Source organism: Catharus ustulatus, chromosome 5, assembly GCF_009819885.2.
Source record: "Catharus ustulatus isolate bCatUst1 chromosome 5, bCatUst1.pri.v2, whole genome shotgun sequence".
Lineage (NCBI taxonomy): Eukaryota > Metazoa > Chordata > Aves > Passeriformes > Turdidae > Catharus > Catharus ustulatus.
Window position 1 is genome coordinate 1,719,601 of NC_046225.1, and position 24,090 is coordinate 1,743,690.

The 24,090-nt window shown below is 55.2% G+C and overlaps 2 protein-coding genes across 2 annotated transcripts; both read right to left on the reverse strand.

Moving 5' to 3' along the window:
* Positions 1 to 6,413: 6,413 nt before the first annotated feature.
* On the reverse strand, positions 6,414 to 19,599 carry RBPMS (RNA binding protein, mRNA processing factor). Its single transcript, XM_033059564.1, has 9 exons — positions 19,494 to 19,599; positions 13,652 to 13,729; positions 13,435 to 13,473; positions 13,264 to 13,326; positions 12,384 to 12,534; positions 11,705 to 11,835; positions 10,015 to 10,084; positions 8,652 to 8,757; positions 6,414 to 8,061 (listed from the first exon to the last, which is right to left on the reverse strand). Exons 1-7 carry the CDS (start codon positions 19,554 to 19,556, stop codon positions 10,022 to 10,024), a joined length of 588 nt encoding a protein of 195 aa, XP_032915455.1. The 5' UTR covers positions 19,557 to 19,599; the 3' UTR covers positions 6,414 to 8,061; positions 8,652 to 8,757; positions 10,015 to 10,021.
* Positions 19,600 to 21,591: 1,992 nt separating this feature from the next.
* Positions 21,592 to 23,577, reverse strand: DCTN6 (dynactin subunit 6). The gene is made up of 7 exons (XM_033059566.2): positions 23,498 to 23,577; positions 23,306 to 23,370; positions 23,124 to 23,229; positions 22,478 to 22,566; positions 22,251 to 22,298; positions 22,017 to 22,159; positions 21,592 to 21,930 (listed from the first exon to the last, which is right to left on the reverse strand). The coding sequence occupies exons 1-7, from the start codon at positions 23,518 to 23,520 to the stop codon at positions 21,832 to 21,834; spliced, it is 573 nt and encodes a 190-aa protein (XP_032915457.1). The 5' UTR covers positions 23,521 to 23,577; the 3' UTR covers positions 21,592 to 21,831.
* Positions 23,578 to 24,090: the final 513 nt, after the last annotated feature.

A 24,090-nucleotide genomic window follows, 5' to 3' on the forward strand; every position in this document is an offset into this window, starting at 1 on the left:
ATGTGGCCAAATCATGTCCTCTTGATAACTTATTTTTATGTTCCGGACCAGAGTCGGTCAATGCTGATCCTGTTTTCATGGCGCTGCAGGAGAGGAGCTGTTTCTCCGCTCGTCCAGGGTTAGGATCAAAGATAAAAGAGGTGCCTGCAGCTCCCCACCGGCAGCAGATCGCTGCTGCCTGAGCACAGGCTGTTGTCTTGCTTGATGCAGCCGGGGTCGAGGCAGAGGCCGTTGGATGCAGACACGTGAGCAGATGAAGAATGAGGCTTTGTTGCTGTGGCACTGAACAAGTTCTGTCAGCTTGGGGAAATGTGCTTCTGTAAGTGCAGCGTTTATCCTCCTGGTTTTAAAGGCTGCTCTTCTGAGAAACACACAGTGCTTGCAGCATTGCACATGTCAGCCCTGTTTAAGGAGCTGACAAATGCTGTTAGGTTTCTTCTATTATTTTATATAAATATATATTTCATGCTTTTTAAATATATATATGTATAAAAGCGTGCTGCTCCAGATAGTTTTGAAATTCTTTCTCTTTCCTGTATCTTCCAGGTCAGCATAAACAATTCCTCTTGGCACTTTTTAGTTTTCTGTTACAGCTCTGCATTAAGTACCTACAGCACACTTGCAAAACTGTTCACCTCTCTTCTGTCATCTTCACTCAAGGGAAAAAAGGTTGCCTTCCATCTGCTGCAATTCTGAGCAGTGATTTTTTGGTGGTGGTCCTTGGACAACAGCAGAGCTCTGAGTTGCCTTTCCTGCCTTTGGGGAGTCTCATGGAGTAACCTGTCAGTTATCTTACATAACACTGCCCTTTCTCTGTGAACCAAAGCTGCCTGTAAGGTAGGCTACCTGCTTTGTTTCTCTGCTCAAGTGATTAGGATAATAGATTCTGAGTCTAAAGAAAATGCCTCCAGCCACTTTGAAAGATTAAAAATATGTTAGGTCAAAAAACAGGAGAGCAGGAAAGGGAAAGTGACTGTGAGCTCTGTGTGCTGCATTGGCCTTGTCAGGCTCCAGTGTTCAAAGGAACAAAAGGGTCCAGGTGGTATCCAGTTGGAAAGACTGAATTAGATGCTTTGCCTCACTGTTGGATGGATGTCTTCCCCTCTGCAATAGTAGCAGAAAGGGCATAAATAAGTTTTGCAGCTTCTTAGGGTAAAATCTGAAAAACAGCTGAAGGGGAGCTCACGTTGTCCTGCTGGTGGTGTCATGGGCTACAGACAAGCAGTAGTGAAGAAAACAAGTTCAGACAGTAAGCACAGAGTCGTAGAATCCCAGACTGGTTTGGGTTGGAAGGGACCTTAAAGCCCATCCCATTCCATGGGCAGAGACACCTTCTACTTAATCAGGTTGCTCCAAACCCCCTCCAATCCAGCCTTGGACACCTCCAGGGATGGGGCAACCACAGCTCTGGGTCATCTGTGCCAGGGCCACAGCACTCTCACAGGGAAGACTTTCTTCCATATATCTAAGCTAAATTTCCCCTCTTTCAGTTTGTACTCATTCCCTCTTGTCCTGTCACACAGTCCCTGATGAAAAGTCCTTCTCTGGCTTCCTTGTGGGCCACTCCAGATACTGGAAGGGGCTGTGAGGTCTCCATACAACCTCCTTTTCTCCAGGGTGAACAGACCCAATTTTCTAAGCCTGTCAAAAAAAGCATGAGCTCCTCTCTTTTGTGTAGACTTCAGGAGCTGGGTTTTGTTTCCCAAAGATGTTTCCCAGTGCTCCTTTTTTTCTCAAGACCTCTTAGAAATCAAATGGTGGAACTAGAAAACATCTCAGACTATATGAGCATGAGTCTGTTTGCTGAAATCATTTCAGTACCATTCCAGGCCACTTCAGTCTCTTCACAGCATTTTATCCTGATCAAGCTTTTTGCTGAAGTTCAGCTGTTAAAAGCTTAAACCTCCTTAATATTCCTCCAGGAATGTTGTCTTGTGTTCTGTGTCTGGCAGAATGACTCTCCCGGTGGCCAAAACCACCATGTCCTCAGCTTGCTTACTTTGGCAAAGCCCTTCTTCCCTCAGTCTGGCACTGCAGAGGGCTGCTGAGAGGCATCATTTTCTGTCCTGGCAGCTCTGGGCCATTATCCCATTATTTCTCCTCCTTCCCTGGAAGCATCTGCTGAAAACCAGGAAGATGAGGGTGCTTGGGCTGAGAACATAGAATATTTCAGATGGAAACGGTCTGTGGCATTGGTCTCATGCATTTCAGGAAGGTTATTTGGCAAACCCATCTTTACCTATCCCTGCTTCTTCCACTCTCCTGAGGCTCCTGTTCCCTCACTGTTCCCTCACCTCCAGAATTTGGTGGGTTGATCCTGACAAGGTTTTCCTTTTTTAAGGGACAAGTTGAGTAGCCCAGGTGTGTCACACACCTAAACACGGATCTCTACTAACTAACTTCTCTCCTAAAAGTTGCTCTAACTGAAGAGTTATTCCACCTCCTCCTCCATTATGATGATCACTCTGGAAGGGGATGGAAAACAGCGGGATCGTGTATGGTTGAATGAGAAAACTGACATAAGGCGATGTGTACGAGCGCTGATCTATAATTCATGGTGATCATTCCAGGCTTTTAGGAAGCGGAGGAGAGCGAGGTGAGGGAGCCCAAGAAAGGGTTTGGAGGCCCTGCACGTGGCTGCAGCCAACGAGGGCTGTCACTTCCGATGAGCACGGGCGGGCGGTGCCGGGCCACCAGGGAGGGCCTCGCTCCCACTACCTGCTGAGGAGGAGGGGCTGCCTCTGCAGATGACTAGAAGCAAACCGTGGTGCTGACATCTCATTATTTCCAGCTTTGTTGCTCACTTTCCGGTCGTTGCTAATGTAGCAGGCCCAAATTCCTTTGTGTGTTACAGCCTCGGGGGCCTCTGGAAGATCTAGGGGAAGGATGTCCAGTAGAGTGTTGGCCGGTTTAGACTGGCAAGGCTAACCACTGACAGCCATCAGGGAGAAGAGAGCTTGGATCTCAGCCTGCTGGTGCTGGCTTCCTTCTGCTGGCAAAGTCAGGCATCTGGCAAACGAGGTGCTCTGGGATGTGCTCTCCTCCCGGCTCTGCTCTGGCACTCAGGTCTGTCCTTTGGCTCTGTGGGTCCGTTCTGGCTGTATTGGTGTTGTCAGCTCTGCAAAGCAGATCAGTAAGGTTGGCATCTCCCCAGAAGAGAGGGCTTGCCTGGACACAGCAGGGCTCCCTGGTATTGCATAGCTGTAGCTGTTCTCTTCCCAGATGAGGTGATGGCAGCCTGCACTGCTCCAGCAAGGGCCAGCAGGGCAAGGGAAGCAGTTGTCTCTCTGCTCAGCACCTGGACATTGTGTCCCACTCAACTGAATCGCCCCTCCATCCCCAGGGATACTGTTTGGAGCTCCCAGGGCTGGAGGCAGAGGGCTGGAGGAGTCATGGGGAGCTGGGACTGCTCAGTGTGTTGAGCATGTGGCTGGGGTGTATCTGGTCACAAGGTACTGCAATGTGAAGGGCAGTAAGGAGGATGATGTGGTCAAATGCTTTTGGCAGCTATGGCAGATGACATAATAGGGGAATGTGGGAAGTTTGGCTTGGATATTAGGAAGAAAACAGCTGGTGGGGAGATGTCTCCATCCATGGAGGCTTCAGGCATTGCCCAGACAAGACCAGGCTGCCCAGGTCTCTTGGTGGCAAGTCCTGTTGTGAGAGGAAGGTTGGATCAGACACCTCCTGCAGCCACATCCTTCTACCCATACACACCTGTGGGTCTGAGTCCTGGTTCCTTCCATGCCTCTTGGCATGCTCTAAGAGCAGTTTTTTGTTTCCCCCAGCTTGCTTTCTGCTGCTTTGGCTTGCAGTGGCCTCTGTGTTACTCAACAGCTCAGGAAAAACAGCCATGACTCTGAAAACCCATCAGCACTGCTGTGGCTGGGATTCACGTGGCCTCGTGGGTTGGACATTGAGCAGAGTACAGGCACAGCAGGGGAAAAGGATGGTTAAGGCAGGAGGCTGTCCTGCCATTAAGTTAATTTTTTGACTATATACCTGCACTTCTGGGCTTGCATCCAAGGCCTGAAGTACTTGTGCAGTTTCTTCCTGCCTCCATCAGTTTGGTTGTGTTCTCTATTCCCTCCTGAGCTGGTTATTAATTATGGAGACTGCAGAGATGAAGTCCAGACTCTGCTAATGGTTGACTTCCCCGTGTTTTAGAGGCAGCATTTCAGGGACCTGCTAATGGTGTTTCTCAGCTTTGCTTTTTTAAGCCCCACTGTCGTCTTGGTTTTTACCCTGAGTGAGGCAGGTAGGAGTGTTCAGGTGCTGGCTGGAGCCTGGCTCTCGGAGCAGATCACATCTGCAGCACACAGCTCATCCCCCTGGGTTGGAATGTCCTCCTTTTTTATGCTGGCAGGGAGAGCAGAGCCTTACTTGGCAGCTCTCAGGCAGTGCAATGACCCTTGCAGGGTGACACCTCTATTTCCCCTTTAGGAATCAGGGAAAAATCCATGCTGAGCGCTGTGCCAGGCCCCAACTATCCTCACAAAGGCTGTCTCACAGCCTGTGTCTCAGCCTTTAAAGCTGCCTGGCCAAGCTCTGGTGCTCTCATGTCTCTTCTCTCCCAGCCTTGGTGCTCCTTCTCCCCCTTTCCCAGGAGCAGCGCTGGGCTTGCTCCTCCTCCCTGCCCCATCCGGGCTGCGGGTGCTGCCGGCCTTGGCGCCGGCTCTGTCTGCCCTTTGCTCTGCCTGGCCCGGCTGGTGCATCTCCATTCCTGCAGCAGGATCCCCTGTCCCTTCTGCTGCTGCCTGACCATCTGCTCCAAATCCTCTGAGAGATAGGACTCTCCTTTTCCCGCCTTGTTCCCTTTTTGCTGCCGTTCGCTTGTGTCTGTCTGATACGGGGAATCAGCGCTGTGTTTTTTCTCCTAGACCCTGCCAGGCTGTTCCCTGCCTTTGCAGCTGCTTCTGGCCTGCTGCTGGTCAGCCAGCTCTGTCCAGGGATGCACAGGAAGGAGCTGCCTGCATCCCCCCCCTCCCTGAGCGTAGCCTTGTGCTAGGGGGATGGGAAAAAAAAGGCTTGGGAAAACGGAAACAATGAGAGTGCAAAATCCTGCTTTTGGTTTTTCTAGCTCTGCCTGTTCATATCCCCCTGGACTTATCCCTGGTATCGGATGGCAGCACTGGCCTGGGAGTCCCTGATCCCGTTTTGCAATTCTCCAGTGTCAGCCAGCAGCTTGGGCCTTCCTGTAAGTGCCCCATGGTCACAGGGAAGGAATGTTCCCCCGGCCGCAGGGGAAAGGTCACCGCAGGCAAAGGGGACGTCAGGCGAGCAGCGCTGCTCCCGCCCCTCGCTGATGAGGGCAATGCTCATCAGCACAGAGACACAAACAGGCTGGCTAATGGGGGAAACTGGGAAAAAAAATGGTTCAAGAGGTTAAATATTTTGGGCAAGGCCCCACTTCCTTTCGCAGGGCAGATCTGGGAGCAGATGCAATGCCCAGGCAAAGTCCAGGATGTGTGCACGTTTCACGGCTCTCTCAGCTGGAGGATGTTTGCTGCTGAATCCGCTCCCAAAAACATCTGTGTGTCTCTTAAAGTGGTGCCTGGGACAGAGGTTTTGGCCAGTTGCTGCTGCTCAGAGCAGCTCTTGGGCTGAGCAGCGTGTTGTGGCTCCCTTCCCTTCCTCCCCCTGCCTGCCAACAAACCTCTCCGCTGGATGCAGCTCGGAAGGAAAGCTGTGAAAGCTGTGACTCGCGGTGGCGGTGGCCGCAGCGGGATTAACATCCAACATTAAGGGCTTAACTCATCCCTGCCAGCCAGGGGTTTCAAATAACTGCCGTGCCTCTTCCTTCCACCCTGGAGCTTGTAGCTTTTTTAATCCTGTTCTTTACACCTCGTTTTCCAGGCTGCCTTTGCTAAGCTGGAGCTTGTTTTTTTGAAGCCTGACCTGTTGGTTGAAGCTCCTGGGGGTGCTGCTCACATTTGTCAGGGTGGGAGCAGAGCAGAGAAAGGAGGAGGAATTTCTAGGTTGGGCTTACAAACCCGAGTTTTTCAAAATTCCCAGCGTGTTAAAAAAAATACAGAGCTAATCTGGCCCTTCGTCTCTAGGTTACGTTTGCCTCAGCCGAGGCTGAGCTCATGGAAAATTGCATCCCAGCTCCTGTGCTCCCTGCCAAGATTAGTAGGTTTAAAAACTAACTGATAACATCTTTGTAAACTTGGAGTCATTTCTTTAAAGCCTGCTGATCCTTCCAGCCTGGATTTTGGAGCTTTCCTAGAGATCCAAGACAGCCAAACAGGACGATGGCATCTGCTGTGAAAAATCACCCAGGAGCCTCACAGTGCTTTGAGCTGTTCCCGAGGGAGGAAGGAGGCTGATGTTCTCCAAGGCCCTGAGGGGTGTGTTGGGATCCTTCTCCGTGTTCCTAGCCAGATACACAGCACACAGCGACGCTCTGCGCGTAACTTATAATAATCACCGGTTTTATTTTTAAAAAATTACAATAGAAAAGTACCTTTAAACATATTTCCAAAAGCAGAGTAGACAATGTGGAAGCTTCTCTCCTCTCCACGAGACAAAGTACAGGAAATAGTTTGCTAAAAGAGTTAGTCCGTCACTGGGGAACGCTGGTATCGTTCCTTTTAGAGCCGCTCTGAGGTTTGTCTTGGATTTGATTTCTTCTCACACCACTTCTATCAGGCCCGTTTATTACAGAAGACCCCAATGGGACAGTTTCTGATCATGGAAAACCCTATTTTTTCATCCCCCTGTCCCACCCCAACGGCCAGAATCTCAGCCATCTTATTTTGGCCCACCCACAGGACAAGAGGAAGAAGAAAGGAAAAGGTGATGATGTTTAATGAGGCCACGAACAGCTGGGAAAAACTGGCTATGGTGAGGCCTGGGCAGCAGCTGAGCTCGGTGTTCCCTGCAGCCAGAATGGAGACGGGGGAAAGGCAATGGAAGGAGAAGTTCTGCACCTCCCTTTGCAAGAAATCAAAACCTGATGGACGTTTTGGGTCAGTTTGCTCTCTTCTTTTTCCAAATTCCTCCTGGAGCGAGGAGAAGGAGAACTAGTATGTCAAGCAGTCTCTCTGCTGGTACTCTATCTCTGTAAAGGATGTTGGCAGCTTCCCTTCTCGTCTTTGCACATGGAAACATGGGAATGCCACACAGGGAGCAGCTGGACCAGCATAACATCAGCACTAAAACCACAGGCCAGGCCAGGCCAGCGCTTAAGCATAACGGCAAGCCCCTCAGGACTCATGTCCAGCCTTGAGGAAGCTGGCAAACCAAGGATTTGTTGGTACATTTTTTCATACAGCAGTTTTACGTTGCCCGTAACAGCTTGGAGCAGTCATGGCAGGAGGAGGAGGAGGAGGAGGAGGCAAATTGTCACCTTGCTACATGTGTGGGCTGTCTGCCCATCCCTGATCCGAGCTGTTGTACCCCACGGAAGCTTTGCACAGCAGCTATGAACACAGCCCCAAAGTAAAAAAAAACACGGGAAGAAAGTTCCTGATTGTCCTGCCTGCTTGTCATTTGGTGCAACTGGGAAGAAAACAATAATACTGTAGTGTCTGCAGACAACACGGCCAGAGCACAGTTCCTGTGCCAGAGGGAGCACAATTCCTACAAACCCACATGGTGTGTGTCGACATCCTCGCGTTGTGAACATCATGCCTTCGACATGCAGCTGATGGGGCCAGGGATAATAAGACTCTTCTTTACACACCTTGGAAGTCAAGCACAAAACCTGTGGTCCGACCCAGTGTAAGATTGTCCTCTTGAGGAGCTTTGGTACAAAAATACTTGCTCTTGTTTTGGCTTTTTTTTTCTTTCTCTTCGTTTTTTTTTTTTCCTTTTTTTTTTTTTTTGTAGTCTGCTTTCCTATGGTTCCATTTGAAAAGCCTTTTCAAACACTACAACAATGCCTGTCAAACCATGCTTTCAGGAGTAACACACTCTTCCTTACAAATATACAGTGTAAAAGAGGAAAATATTATTACTAGGTATGTTTTTCTTTTTTCTTCTAGGAGAGCAGATGTGTGATAGAGGCTGTGGGAAAGTCTTGGAGGAATCCAAACTTGTGTGAGGTTTTTTTCAAGCCTGAAACAACAAAGAGAGGTGTTAAAAAAAAAGAGCAGCTGTGATGGAGGAAAACGGGTTGTGGTTAATCTTTCCTCCTTCGTGGAAGGAAGGAAGCAAGGTAGGGGAGAGAGAGGCTTGTTTGAGAAATTTGTGTCAGAACCATGCTTTAAGGACAGTTGTTTAGCAGGGAAAGGGCAAGGTGGCAAATGCCTGCAGGGAGAGACCACAGCATCCCAGGCATCAAAAACCCCACTGATCCCACTGTGCTTCTCCTATTGGCTGCAGTCCCTGGAGTTTGAACTGGGAAGCTGGGAGTTAAGTTTGAGTTGCATTTTGCACTTAAGAGGAATTCAGTCTCTGGATTGTTGATCCAAGGCAGGAAGCAAGGACGGAGATGAGATTAGCGGGGGCAATTCAAAGCTGAGAGGCATTCCTTGGCTGTGGAAACTCTCACCCCAGATAACAGTGATAAAGGTGGGAATGACAGAGCCATGGCTGTGCAGGGCAGTGGCTGGAGCAGCCCCAGGGTCCTGCCAACCTCAGGGCCTGTTCCCTCACTGCTGTGCCCCCTTCCCAAAGCAGCCAAGCCCGCAGGGACGCATCCTTACCAGCACACTGAGGTCCTGAGGAGAGCACATCAACCCAGTAGCCACCTCGGAAGACTCCATTAATACCCACAAGACTGACGGTAGGCCACCATCACACACCTGAGACCTGGGGGAGGACACAGCAGAGAGTGAGGGACGCTGGCACTGGGAACTGAGGTCAGTGTGGGAGGGGTGATTTCAATGACCGGAATCGGCACTTCCTGAGGGCACAGTCGGCAGCTTAGTTCGGCCAAAGATGGGGCTTGGTGATCTCAGAGTCTCTTCCAACCTCATTCTGGGATTAACCCCACCATGATGGGCTCCAGACACATGCAGGCAGGAGAGCCAGGCCCTCAGCCAATCCCTCAGTGGGCTGTGCCCTTCCCAGCTGGAAGAGCTTGGAAGGGAAACAGGAGGTCCCTGACCCTACATCCTTGCCACCCACTGTGGCACTTGGGCTCATGGACCTTTTTCAAGGGATTCGTTCCTCTCCCCTTCCCAAATACATTCCTGCTTACATTTTATCTGGAAAGATTGGCATGTTGCATATTTTGGAAGAACCATTGGTTCCCAAAGCCTCGCTACTCCCTATTTTTATCTGCCGGGCTTAAAATAGCCGGAGAATTCTTCATGGATCCAAGTCTGGGGCCGGCTGCAGCCAGGGCTGGGCCTCCTCCCCTCCCAGCTGAGTGACCTCGTGGCCTCAGCACAGGGCTGCAGATGCCAGGCAGATGGGCAGAGCAGTCACATGTGAGCATGGGCAGCTGATGCCAGAGCTGTGGATCCACTGGCAGCTCTCCACAGGTGGGTGTGGAAGCAGGAGGCTTCCCAACAGGGATAGTTCCCAGCTAGGATGGTCCAGCCAGGCTGAGCTTGCAGGGCAAACAGTGCTCAGTGTCCACCAAGGCTCTTTTCCCTCTTCCATTTGAGTTCCCTTTGTTTGTTTATCCACAAAGGCTGAAGTTATTTGCAGAGCATATCTTGCAAGGATTTTTCCATCCAAAGAGGTCCCAGATGGAATATGAGATCCATCCCTCACTCCTGCCGGGCAGCCCGGTGCTCGGTAAGGCTGTGCTTCTTGTTTTGGCAGCCCCACCACCCCAGGCTGCCTGGATAGTTTTCCTTCCTTAAGGTTTAATGAGGTGATTGTGTCAGGGCTGCTTTTTCCATCACAACACCCCCCTCTGGCATGGTGCCTTTCCATCCTGGGATGAATTGTGGCATGGACATCCCTTTCTGGGGACAAGGAAGGCAACTGGACTTCGGGTGTCTGCTGAAAAGTGGCCACACACCCTGAGCTGCTGGAGACTGGGGGAAGCTCAGGGTAAAGGTGGAGATGGTTCCCAGCCAGACAGAAGGATGGGAGCAGGACAGTGGCACTCACCCGGCATTCAGCAGAACTGACGGGACTTCCAGCCCTGAGAACCAGCCTCGGAGGGAGGGAGCCAGCGCATCTGCCAAGACAAGGGGGACACAAGGTGAGAGGGGGGTGGCTGCTCACCCTGGTAAGGGCAGGCTGCCTCTGGGCTCCCTTTTCCTGGCTTTCCCCAGGCACAGGGTGGAGGGAGATTGGAACACCGGCAGTATAGTCATCCCAGCTCCAATTCCAGCAGTAACACTGAGGCTGAGCACAGCCCCCGGCATCGCTGCTTCCAGCAGGATGGAGCTGGGACAGCAGCACCGTGGTCCCACTGAGCAGGAGTGGGCTCATCCTTCTTAGCTCCTGCAAAGCCCACTTGAAACAGGGTGGAAAATATGAGATGCCAAATAACTCCAAGCCAGCCCCACCATCCATCCTGCAGTTCCTGGTCCCACTGCTGTCTGCAGCTCCAGTTTGGATAGTGGCACCAGTCTCCACACCACCAGCAGCTGCACAGGGGGATGAGAAGGTGGCACCAGCACCCTCCCCACCACACTGGCATTTCACATCAGATAATATTGTTTCTGTCTAACATCAGGTCTCAGCCTGGGTTTTCCCGAGGGACCCTCTGAGCTTCCGTACGCCTGTTTCCTTGGCTGTGTGCTTCCCTGAGCGGGGCAGGTGCTGCCTGTTAGCAGTTATTTGACAAGGCAAGTACATAGCTGCAATAATATTTACCAACGCTCTTCCTATGAACAGCAGGGCCCAAAAAGCTGGAGTTTCATCCAAAGGCTGCACGTGGTTTGCACACTGAGCATTTTTCCTCACCCTCCTGCTCAAACCAGCCCCTGGATGCTCCAGCTCACAGTAGATGGTGGCTTTGGATAACCTGGCTCAATCCTGTGGGGCCAAGGCCAAAAGCCTTTTGGATGCAGTTTATCTGGCAAATTGATTTCCAGATATTTATTTGCTTGTTACCTCCTGTTCATCACTTGAGATGGAGCCAGCTTGCTGCTGGCAAGATGGAGCAAAAGCCAGGATGATGTCCAGCATGGATGCTGAGGAGGTAGCTGTTCTTTCCCCCTTGTGGCAGGGTTCCTTTCCAAGCATCCCCATGATGCTGCAAGGCTGGCACTGCAAAGGAATCCTTTTCCTCCGCCATTTCCACTTCTTCTCCTCTCTCCCCTGCTCCTCTCCCGGGCGGATGGTTAATTTTTAACAGCCACACGCTGCCATCGGGGGCCACCAGCAGAAAGTGCTTGTGATGAGGCAGCACCTCGTCAATAAAAGATGGAGCCTCCATTTGCGCTTCGCTTCCCTCTCCTCCCTGTGAGAGCTGCTTGGCTTCACACCCCATGAACAGCATCCCAGCAATGCTCCAGGGGCAGCCAGCAGTTCTGCAGCCCTCATATCACACTGGGTGGTTCGGTGCCAGGAGCGATGGGAATGGTCCAGACCCTGAGAACATCCCTCCTTCCTCACCACCTGCCCCACCACAGGTACCAGCGAAAGTAGGAAGGCAGAGAGAGGTGTCTGGGGAAAAACAGGACCCCTGCCAGCATTCAGCTCCGTTTGGGAGCCTTCCCTAAATCTCAGGGAGCAGGGAGTGAGTGCCTGTCAGCCGGGCAGAGTTAGTGGTGCGGTGAGCACCGAGGGGAAGGGGGTCTGGGGTGGGCGGGAGGGTGAGCGGTGGAGGCAGATGGGTCGGAATTACCTGGGCGTGCAGCGAAGCGGGATAGGTGAAAGCAGGAGGAGGTAGAGCAGGTGCTAATTCCGCTGGGTACAGAGGGTACGGCCCCCACACTTCAGGGCTACTGGGGTAAAGTGCAGGCACTGTGAGCTCATCTGCAAGAGAAGAAGAGGGAGAGTTAATGGTGACCACAGGGCTGTGACCCTTGCTGCATCCTTCCTTGTCCCCTTGAGGCAGGAGCAGAGCTGGCCCAGAAAAGTGTGAGATGCCACTGCTGAGAGCTGACTCCCAAAGCCAACAGAGCTATGGGGCTGGAGGCATCACTCAGGGAGCCAGGGCTGGGCTTGTCTCCATGTGGTTTAGTAATCCCAGGGATTCAGCAGGGGAGAGTATGCAGCTCATGCCTGTGTGCAACAGCAAGGTGAGGAGCCGGTGTCTGCGCGAAACTCTTCCAGAAGCAGAAAGGGGCACGGAGCACTCACGGCAGGACATCACCAAGGACTCTCCTGTCACCTGTCCCATGCCCTCTCCAGCACCAGCAGCTGCCTTTGCATCTCCCAGCACATGCCACCACGCAGCAAGCAGGTACCAACACTTCCAGCTGGACCTGGTATTCCCCTTATTCCCCTTTTCTACCCCCTCACAGCATCCCTGCTCCTTCCAGCCCCTGTGCCTACACTGCTGGCAGTGCAGGGGTACTCACAGGGCTCCCGGGCGATGAACTGAGGTACGGCGGTGGGGAGAGGGGTGCTGGGATTCGGGGTGCCCACCAGCTTGTTCTTGGCCATCTTGGTGTTGGCCTTGGCAAACTCCAGCCGCAGCGTCTGGGGGATCTCGGGGTCGAAGCGGATGCCCTGCGGGAAGGAAGGAGGGAAGGAGGCGCGGCGGGTGGGCGAGCACCGCCGCGTGCCGGCCCCGCAGCAAAAATAACTCCCCGTTATTTATGGGTTTTTTCAACTTCCAGCCCTGAAATGAGCTAATTTGCCGGGCCCCGAGGCGGCTCACATTCCTCCGGCATCTTTAGCATCGGCACCATATTTGGCAGTCGGCATCCCGCAAGGCCGAGCTCTTATCCAGAGGGATTAGCGGAGCCAAAAAAAAAAAGTTTTACATTGGAAATGAAGACAAGCAAAAAAACAACCCCCGACCAAAATGCAGGGAGAACTGGGGGTGGAATTAGAGAGCAAGCTCTACACAGTTCTGCCTGTGACTATTTTCAGGTAATTTCACAAGTTGTTAAAATAAAGTGAAATTTGCTTTTTTCTTTTGCAGGCTTAGCTGGGATTTTCCCTGCTGAATAACAGGAGAGGCTGGGAATGCTGTTTCTCACTTGTATCTAAAGCTCGAGTCCTGAGGAGTCAAGTCCTGGATGGCCCTGAGAAAGGTGAGAGCGATGCAGCCCCCCAGGAGGGAGGATGCAGCTGAGAAACAGTGACAGGATTTGTCTGGACAGATGGGGATGCCATGGGGCCAGCTGGCATGGGAGGTGCATATCCTTGGGATGGAGGAATTCAGGGAGTATCTGGGGACAGGGAAACAAGGGGAACATGGAGAAATGGAGTGCCTGGGCCAGACACACTCACGTTCAGCGCGTTCTTCGCTGCCTCTGCCTCGGAGCGGCTGTCGAAGCTGACAAAGCCCACGGGCTGTGGAGGAAGGACAGGAGTCATCAGTCAGGTTCTTGGGGAGCTGAGAGGGAAGCCCCTCACCCCAGGGAATGGTGGGATAGTTGCACTGTTTGGAGCAGCTCCTACCTGCTTGGAGGTGAGTTTAATGAGAGACCCTTCGTACCCCTGCAAGGAAAGGATTAAAAAGGGTGGTTGGTGGAGATCCTCACAATTAAATTATAATCACTGAATAAACTGACTGAATTAGACTTCAGTGAGTTCCCAGATCCCAGCAAGTGGTTTGGGAGTGGGGCAGAGGCCAGCCCCATGCTTTCAGCCCCCCTTTCCCTCCCCAGTTTGATACCTTAAAGGGTCTGAAGAGCAGGTAAAGTTCCCGGGGCTTGATGTCCAGAGGCAGCCCACTGACAAAGAGTGTCCTCACCTAGGAAAGAAGAAAGGAGGTTCCTGGGGACCCTCTCTCATTCCTAACTTGGGGATACCCCACGCTTCCCACAGCCAGAGGGACAATGCCAGCCCAAGGGGAACTTCCTGGGCAGACAAAAGCCTTAAGCCATGCTTGAGTGACACTGAATTTTTGGGAGGGGTGTCCCCATCCTTCATGTGGCCATGGAGGAAGCTGCTAAGGCACCATGGAAAGGTAGCAGAGACCTGTCCTCACCCCACCAGTGCTTTCCAGGATAAAAAGCTCACAGAATCCCAGCACCTTCCTACTCCAGTCTGGCAAACAGGATTTCTCCCATCATCCCCAGCACATCCCGGACTCCACAGACAATGGCTATTGTCTCAGTTTAATTGCAGCAGCTCATTAAGGATTGGGAGAAGCAAACACCAACTCTTCCTCCTGGAGGAAGGGCCTTGGTTTAGAGGGGGCTGGATTTAAGCAGTTTGTCCCGGGTTTGTAAAAGTCACCTTTTAAGGGGTTTTAATCCTTTTGGGTGGATCTAATGTTTGTCATGGTGCAGTATCCTCAAAGCTGGGATGTTTGGCTGAAATCCTGCTCCCTCCACCCTAGGGGGGATGTAGGGCTCCTCAGGGATGGGCCAACCCCATGCTGGGATGGTTTTGCTTTACAACCAGCTCATAACTGAGAGAGTGTGGGGAACTAAACCTCATCCTAAACCCCAAAATCTCATCCTAACACTCTGGGCTGGAGAAGGGGAAAACCTCAGTGTATTTTATTTAATTATTTTGGCCAGGCACCCTGCCTGCCCCATTCCCTGGGAAAGAGACATGGGAAACAGCCAGAAACAGCCAGCCCAGGCCTATTCTTTTGCTGACATTTCTTCTTTCTCTTGCAGATAAGCTATCTCTCCCATCTCCCAGCCTGGGAGCAGCAAACATTCCTGCTTTGTGGAACAGAACCTCTGGCTGACCTATATCTATTAAATAACAAAAGGTACTCAGCTGTTTGCACACAGCCCTTGTGTCAACAGCCCTGGTGATACCCATCCTGGGTACCAGCATTATCATCACCATCATCATCCCTGCAGGTACCAGCATCAAGCCTGGATGAGATCAGGGAGATGTGCTCACCCCCTCCTGAGCCAGGGCTGCAGGCAGGCACGGCCTAGAAGCCTGTCCCCTCTACTGGGACCATCCCCCAAAGCACTTTAGGGGTCCCCTGTCAGCTTTCTGCCTCTCTCCTGAGACCAGGGAGCGATGGAGCATCCCACAGTGTTCTATGCTGCCCAGACCCCCAGTGGAAACACTGCCTCAATTTCTCCTGGCAGGGGCTAGAGAGGGATTCACCTGGAGGATCTTCCCTTGTGTCCATGAAGTTCAGCCTAAACAAAGCAAACTTTTCCTTCCCTAGGGTAAAAAATGCTTGCTTTCAGACAGGTCCTCTTGAGCACGGCTGCTGTCCAGGGAATCGGCTCTCCAGACACATCCACCCTCCAGGTGGGTTTATGTCCCAGGCAAGCCAAGCATCTCTGTACGGTGTCCCCTGCCTCCCTCATCCCTGGAGCCATCCCTGGCTTCTGCCTCTCCTTTCCTGTCTTGGGGGAACTTCAGGAAACACTAGGGACATTGGCCACAGCTCAGGTGGGAGGGACTGGGGGAACCCGCTGCCAGTTTGCCACATCCCTGAAATCCAAACGTACATGTCCAAGCCTGCCAGACCATTTATCCCCAAAGCCACAGAGATGAAAGATCCCAAGGAACCCTACGAAATTCAGCCCCACAGAGAAAGGGCTTCTCTTCTCTAATGACTTTATTTTCTTTGCAAGTTCAAACGGGGGTCGGCCAAGTTTAAATCTGTAAAATTATACAGCGGCAAAAGGGAAAAGGGCTCCAAAGGATCCCCCAGCTGGATTCCAGCCCCAAAAGGGTTTTTGGGGCCCAGGGCAGGGGGTAGATACGAGCTCCTGGGTGCTCCCCATTTGCACCCCACAAGTGCACCCAGCCCCAGGGATGTTTCAGTAGGTCCTACATAAACAGTATCCCTTCCCTGGGTAACAGGCAGGTGGGACTGGCAAAGCAAGGGAGCATCCTTGGGCATAATCCCAGCAGACTGGACAGATATCCTTTTGCCAAGGGAAAGATTCTAGACAGAAATATTACTTCTGCCCTTAAATGGAAGGGAAATTTTGACCCACGAGGTGATTTTTTTGTGCTGAGAGATCCCAGGGATTCAGTCCCCATCCTCTACCAGAAACACTCCTAGGGAAAAATCTTTCCCTGAAGCAGGACAAAAAAAAAAAAGCCTTATCAGAGAAATTGCCAGGCAGCAGGCATGTATATGTTCTTCCATAGGAAGAATTACTGCTTCTGGGAGGTGGATCAGGCACGGTGCCTGCTCTCAAGGATGTCATGGGACAGGGCCAGACTGACAGCTCTCGAGCAAGGATTAAAGGGCGCTGGAGCATGGGATTCCCCCAGTCTAAACCCCACGGGTTTTTTGGGCAGCCTGAGCTGTTTAATTTCAGTTCTGTTGTACAAACATCTTTCAGTTTCTGTTTGGTGGAGCATTTCCCCATCTCTCCTTCTTCCTAAAATTTGGGGTGAAACCAAAGATTTTTTTAAAGTCAGAAGTGCGAGTGTTTGCTCCAGGAGGAGCTCAAAGGTGACCACCTTGACTTCCTTCCGTGGAGATGGCAGCTATGGGACCACTCCAAGTCCCTTTCCACAGTCCCCCTCAGCTCCTGCTGCTGTACCCCACAGCTTCCAGATTTGCCAGGGCTGCTGGATCCTACCTGTGTTGTTTCACTCATAGTATGTCCCCTCCTGGTTTTTGTTTTCCCTGCAGGAAGTCTGCTCTTCATCTCTGCTACTCTCTTCCTTGGAAATCATGTCCATCCCACTTCTGGCCTGTCCCTTTCACCTTTCCATCCTGCCATCCCGTTCTGCTGTTCCTGAAATCCTGCATCTCGTCTTGGGCCAGTTAAAAGGATTCTGGAAAAGGTCCATGGAGATTTGCTGGGATGGCCAGGGCTGAGGACATGCAAGGAGAGGCAAAGATCTGGGCCAGGAGGTGACTGGCGTCTCCAGAGCATGGATCAAGGATGACGCCAGCATGGAGAGATCCATGACAGAGCTCCAGCAGCCCTCCTCCTCTTCCTCTTCACATGAAGCCACAACCCAGGTTTGTCTCCTGAAGGTAAGGAGGCACCAGGGAGGAATTTTCTTGGCTTGGACCCCCATCAGATGCCAGGTGCTCCAGCGGCAGTGCCCTGCCAGCATGGTCCTGGTCCCGGTCCCCTGCCCTGCCCTGCCCTGCCCAAACCAGCCCCGGTAAACGTTAACAGGCCGTGGGGAAGCGGGAGGCGTCCGGGTGATTCATCCACGAGGTATTTAATCGCCTCCTTCAGCCCAGCTCCCGTCCCTCGTCTGTCCGTGCGCCCCTTCCAGCGGGGCTCGCTTTAATTCTCCACCAGCCGATTATCCGCTTGGCTGCCCGCCGCCGGGGAGGCACCGGCTCCCGGCGGGAGCGGGAGGGCGATGGCACGGGGCTGCCATCGAGCCGTGCAACAGGGCGAGCAGGGCTTCCCCTCCCATTCCCGGCAAAGCGGGGTGCTGCCTCCCCCGCGGCGGGGTGCATTCCCGCCCCGCCGGGATTAGTCCTGGCATAAATAGTCTCTTGGCTAATGGAGCGTCTTCCTCGGCTGGGTTTAGATTCCCGGGCTGTGTGTACGCATGCCTTCAGCCCGCAAAACTCCCCGACATAAACAAGGCTGAGGCCGAGGGATGCCGGCTCCTCCGCCGGGGGGATGCGGGAGGACCGGGATAAATCCCCGGCCTCGCCACCCGTAGCCGCTTGTCTGGAAAATCACGGTTCTCTCACGTCCGGTGAAGGACAGGAGGAGAGGAGGAGAGGAGCAGCCCTTGGGGAAAAGCGAGTCCAGAGCTGCCGGGGCTGGAACGAGGAAGCGGCAGAGGAAAAGGCAGTGAGCAGCCAAGGGAGCAGATGGGGGATTGCAACAGAGCGGAGGAGCGGCGGGATCAGGCGGGGGTCACACACGTCCCTGTCCCGCCTGGAGCTTGCTCCCAAACCCTCTGGACCCCACGCTTCAAGGAGAAAAGGAAGCAGGAGCACGGGTGGATGCAACACAGGGGTCGCGGGGGCAAGTTTTATCCACTCGCTGGGCACGCTCCCCTTAGAAACCATCCCTGGGGTCCCCTCCCCATGGCACGGTTCCCCCGGGATGAGGGATCTGGCACGGGATGGGGACGAGGGCCACGAGCCGGGCTCTCTGCAGCCACTCCGCTACCAAATAAGGCCTCCGCCGAGCCTTTTACATGCCGTTCTCGCCCGGCCAAAGTGACGTGAACGCCTTCCCAAATTGTTCTGGCTCCTCCGTGGGGAAGCCCCTGGCCCACAGCTCCCCTGCACGGGGGGGTTCTTCCCGAGGGAAGGGACGAGAGGGACGGGGAGGCCACCCGGGGTGCCAGGAGCAGGCAGGAGGAGCGGGGACGAAGTGGGGGCTTTCCCCAGCTGGCAGCACCCCGATTGACCTTCCCGGGATGGGAGCTGCTTCTCCCTCTTTTCTGAGGGAAGGCAAGCCCTGGGATGGGGGAGGTGAGGCACAGTAGCTGGGCAACCCCCTTGCCCGTGCTTGAGCAAATAGACAGCACCGGCTCCTCCAGCCTGGGCTGGAAAAAGTCCTGCAGGGCAAATACCTGCCTGGCACCGAGCGGGCATCGCCCTCCTCGTGTGTCCGCGGCTCTGTGAGCGTCCCTGGCACCTCCCAGCCGTCCCCTCCGGCTGTTCCCCTTGTCCAGCATCACCAGGCATGGGGGTCCCCAAGGAGCAGCAGTGCAACAGCCAGCTCCAGGCCCTCCGGATCCCACCAGGAGCAGAGCGAGGGCTGCCCTTTGGCAGCTTTTATGGTACAGGCCGTGCTTTTGGAAGAGGCAACAGGCCTCCATGGATGTCACCCACTGCCATGCCCAACAGAGCCACGGCCGCAGCATCATCTCCCACACACCCCGCGGAAAAAACTCCCCGCTATTTAGGAAACTTTGGGAAGTTTGAAGCCAGAACCACCTCTGGAATAAGCAATTGAAGGCAGGCGACAGCGGGCGCTGGAGCTGCAGTGATTGATCCCAGCGCTGGCCACCAACCAGGGAGGCAGCCGGGAGGAGGGAGAGGAGGAAGAGATCTCAGATAGCAATCTTCCCGCTCTCACACTCACAAAGTCCAAATTCCCATCTCAAGGTCACGGGCAAAACCAGGAACTTTCTGGCTGGAATGAAGAAAACCAGCTCTCACCGTGGCGGGGTGCGGGGTTGGTCTCCCGTGGGGATGGGAGCGTTTCGGACATTTTTGGGGTAAGACCCATGGGAAAGAGATGCGCGGCCGCTGGATGCACCGGCAGCACCAGGCACCGGCAGCGGGGTCCGGGGGGAGCCCGGTTTATCCCCCACGCCCCCCGGGCAGATCCGTGTCTCCCCACGCCCGCAGGTTCCCTCCGGCGAGGCGGAGGGGCGTTTGCGGGGAGCCCCAGGGGGATGCGGGCGGTGAATGGGAGCGTCCCGGCGAGCGGGAATGCGCTCCCGCCGCTCGTCCCTGTCGCCCCTGCAGCAACCCCGGGTACCGGAGCCGCGGAAGCCGACGGGACCCCCCCGGCACGGACCCCCCATCCCGCGTGGGTGCGCTGGCACCCGCGGAGCGCAGTTCCCGGGGATCGGGGCGGGAGGAACGGGAAAGCCGGATCCCAAATCCCCCGTGTGTGATCCCCCGGTACCTCCTCCTCGGGCAGGCTGGTGTCGGCGGGGCCGCCCTCCCTGTCGGCGGGGACGCTGGTCATGGTGCGACCGGCCAGGCTCCTCGTCCCGCCGGCGGCAGCCGCGTCCGGGCGGGCGGTGCTGGGGGCTGGTCCCGGCGGCGGCGGGGGGGCCGGGGCGGGGCGGCGCGGCCGGGGAGGGACGGGGCGGGGGCGCGGCGGAGCGGCGGAGCGGCGGGGACGGAGCGGGGCGCGGGGGGATGGAGGAGCGCCCGGCCGGGGCTGAGGGAGGTGGGAGACGGGACGCGTGGTGCGGGGTTGGGAACGCGGCACACAGGGACATGGGACACGGTGCCGGGAATATAAGACACAAGGCTGGGGCCGCAGGACAGAAAGCTCGGGGCACAGGACACAGTGTTGGGAATACAGGACAGTACTGGAGACAGAGCACAGTCTAGGACATGGAGTTGGGGATACCGGATACAAGGCTGGAGGCACGGGGCACAAGATCGGGGAGATGGGCACAGTGTCAGAGACGTGGGATACAGGCTGGGGGGTGTAGGACAGGGCTGGGCAGAGGGGACGCAGTTCTGGGGACACGGGACATAGGCTGAGGGCGCAGGACACAAGGTTAAGGATACAGGACTCCAGGCTAGGGACATGGGTTGGGCGTGGGGCATTCAGTCCCAGGAATATGAATACATCAGGGCTGTGGGGCAGAGGAGGGGACAGTGCTGGGGACACCCGACACAGGGCTGGCGGCAGTGGAAGGACCTGGGGGGGGGGGCTCATCAGCCCAACCAGCCCCACCTGGGGGCTCAATCCCTCCCTCCCTGCCCCGGGAACTACATTTAGGCTTCCTGCTTAGGCCAGGCCTTTGCTGAGGCTGTGCTGGGCCTGGCGTCATGCACACTTCATTGCAGAGCTCACTGCTGGGCCGTTCCAGGCTGCACAGCCCCACGGAGGAGGCTGGGGTCCCGCAGGGCTGCATGACAGAGACCCTCGGGGTGGGGACCAGCAGCTGTGTCCAGAGCAGGTGCTGCCTGCGACAATGCTCAGGGCCGGAGGTGACGCCGAGGACATCCTGCCATGGCCCAGGGCTCGTTCCCAACGGGCGTTTAAGGTCACCGCCTGCCTTTGTGCGCCTCACCGGGCAAAACAGACCCGGGGGAGCTGCCCGCCTGTCCTGCCGGCTGCCCAGGGCACACAGCCCGGCCACCCACAGGTTTGCAGCCTCCTCGCAGCAGCGATTCACAGGGCAGAACCTCTCGTGCCAGGAGGGAGGTGGAAATGAGCTGGATTTGGGGGAGCGGGAAGTGTCTGGCTACAAGGGCAGCTGACCCCCCAGAGGGAATCCAGAGCACAGGGACTGCTCTAGTCGCCCAAATCTCCTGGAGCCTCTGGTTTTTGGGGTAGATTTTGAGCAAGGGGAAAATTTAGAGATGTGTTTTATCTCTCTTTGTTTTTTATCTCCATAGGCATCTCCACAAAAAGCTCTGGAGAGACAGCGGGCGGGACAATATTCACAACCCTTATTTGGACTCAGCTCTGGGGAAGAGCTGCAGTTCCCCAGCAGCGCTGGAAGCCAGGTTGGAATCACAAACCGGGAAAAGGGGAGGTTTGGATTTTTTATAGCTGTGAAACTGAACCTGGGGAGAAAATCCAATTTGCTTCCTTGCCTTGAAACCTCCAGTCCCAACCCAAAGCCCCATGTCCCACAAAAATTGGAGTTCCTCTGTGGTAGTTGCTGATTCTCCCCTCAATTTCCCTCTTTCACAGGAATTTCTGCTGCACCGATGTCCATCTGTGTTGGGACACAACGCTGGACAGTGTCACACAGGGATAGCAGGGGATGTTGTGAACATCTGGAGACTCTGGGGGCACAGCTGGCAAGTGTGGTGAGCCCCGAGGCTCCAGCGGAACAAGTGGACCAGGTCCAGCTCCGCTCTGGGTCCTCTGGGAGGGAATCCGAGCAGGAGCAGCTTTCGGGGGAAGGGGCAGAGAGTGGCAGCGGGTGCGCGGAGCCTTTCCCACCCCAATGGATTCGGGATGCGGGGCCGGGACCCCCAGGAGCGGGGTCACACCGCCCTCTGCCGGCGCGACGGCGGAGCTGGCACACTCAAAGGGCAAACAGGGAATGTTTTATTCCCAAAACAAAGCACGGACAACAGAGTTAACGCGTGACAGACAACAGACCCAAAACAGGTCCGAGATTCCCGGTGGAAGATAAATAAATTACACAAGCAAGCAAGGAATCGTTTGATGGAATGAAGGATGTGGAGACTGGATGCTTCCTGGAGTGTGCAGTGCTTCCCAGGACCAAACACCCAGCCAGGCACTGCAAACACGAGGTGCGTGCTCAGCTCTTGACAGGGGTGGACGAGGCCTTCATGGTCTTCTTCAGGTGGTGGTAGTTGGGCAGGATCTTCATCAGGAAATCCAGCTGCAGCGTCTGGGGCTGGAAAGGGAGGCGGGGGAGGTGAGGGAGCAGCCCTCGGGGTGGGGGGCAGGGGGTGCCGGTGTCCCCCGGTGTCACACACGCACCTGAGGGCGCTCGGTCTGCACGCGCCGCAGGCAGTCGGCCCCGTAGATGACGGTGTTCTCCGGGATCACCTCGTACGTGTTCACGTTGCAGCAGGCCCCGATGATGCAGCCGCTCGTCAGGATCACGTTCCTGCCAACAAACGCTGGCAGGGAGAGGGGGAGAGAGGAATCCCTGTGAGCGTGGTGCCCACAGCATTCACAGCAGCAGGGCCAAAGGCGCCGAGCCAGAATTACCTTTGGATTCAATGACGTTGTTGTCTCCCACCTTCATCGCTTGGGAATCTACGGGTCTGTGTTAAGTAAAACTAAAATACTTGGCTTTTTTTCCAGCAGGTGAAAAACCCTGCTGCCAATTTGAAACCACCACCCAGCCCTGGGCTATTTGAACCCACAGATGCTTCCCCCGGAGGGATGCAGCAGCACAGTGTGCCGGATGGTTTGTCACTGCACGGCAAGGATACAGCACCCGACCTCAAAAACATTGTTGGTGCCAATGACCATGGGCTTGGGCTCCACATCCTCACTCTCTGGGGTGATATTTTCTGGGTATCTGCAAGAAGGACGAACAGATTTCCATGCCTGAGATGACAATGGCAGTGTTGTGTGCGGCAGCTCAACTTTGTGACAAACTGAAGCCACAGATACCCCACTCAACTGAGCAGCACTGCCAGAATTTCGAGACTGCTTAGGGATGAGGATTCTTCTGCTATTTAGAAGGGGAACTTAGCAACCATCCAACATCTAAAGGGGGCCTACACAGAAGCTGGAGAGGGACTCTGTCAGGAACTGGAGCGACAGAACAAGGAGTAATGGGCACAGATTTAAAGAGGGGAAATTAGGTAGGATTTATGTAAGAAAATCTTTACTGTGATGGGGGTGAGATCCTGGAATATGCTGCCCAGGGTGCCCCAACCCTGGACATGTTCAAGGCCAGGTTCGACAGGGCTTGGAAGGTGTCCCTTCAAACATTTAACATTTGATGATTCTGTGATTCTGTGGCTGCTCCCCAAGCCATAGTGCCACACGTGTACACAAAAGCACAAACCTAGGTGATTTTTTCTTTAATAAACTCTACCCCCGCAAGGTTTTAAGCCGTGTCCGACAGACCCGTTGATGATGAGTGCCTGCTCCTCGATCAGGTTCCCTTCTCCGATGACGATGGGCCCCGCCTCGGCGATGATGCGGGCCTTGGGATGGATCACGGTCCTGGGCCCTGCGGGGACAGCCCGGCGTCACCCCCGCCCCATCCCGGCGGGGGCACAGCCCCGGGGCGGGGCACGGGGCCTTACCGATGGTCACGTCCCCGCGGATCTCGCTCTCCACGCACACCACGGCTCCCGGCGCGATCTTCACGCTGCGGGGAGCGACGGGGCGGTCACGGGGGGGGTCACGGACACCGGGCGGGGGTGCGGGGAGGGGAGGCCGCGTCCCGGGGTGGCTGTGGGAGGGGTGGGGGAGCGATCGGGGGGATCGGGACTCACCTCTTCTGCGCCTTCTCCGCCATGGCCGCGGCCAGCGGCGCCTGCGCGGGGCGGAGCTCCGGGGGCACCGCCCGGCCCCGAGCGCTCCGCCCGCCGCCCCGGGAGCACCGGGAACACCGGGAACACCGGGAGCAACGGGAACAGCGGGAGCACAGGGAGGGGCGGGGCCGGCCCAGGTGGGGAAAGGGGGTTGGGAAAGCGCTCGGCTGAGCCGCGCACCTGGAAAGGGAGAGGGAGCCCCGTGTTCCGGGCTCAGAGAGGGCGCTGCGTGTTCGTGCTTGAGAAACGGACACCGGCTCCCGTGTCTGCGGGCGCCAGGCTCATTCGGCCCGATTTGGGGTCCTGAAATAAATAGATAATGCGCTTTTTTTGTGTGCATTTTTATTTTTTGGGGGGGAGTGGGGGGGGGGCGCGGATCTCCAAGTTTTGACACGTGGAACCAGCCCCATCCGTGCAGACTTAGGGCTGTGTAAGAGACTCCGGGCCTGTCTGGGGCGTGCCAAAGGAGGCGCGTCCAGGCAGTGTAAGGCTTTGATCAGAGAGCCCAAATCCCGCGTTTTGGGGCTCAGGACAGACCCCAGACTGGGGAGGGT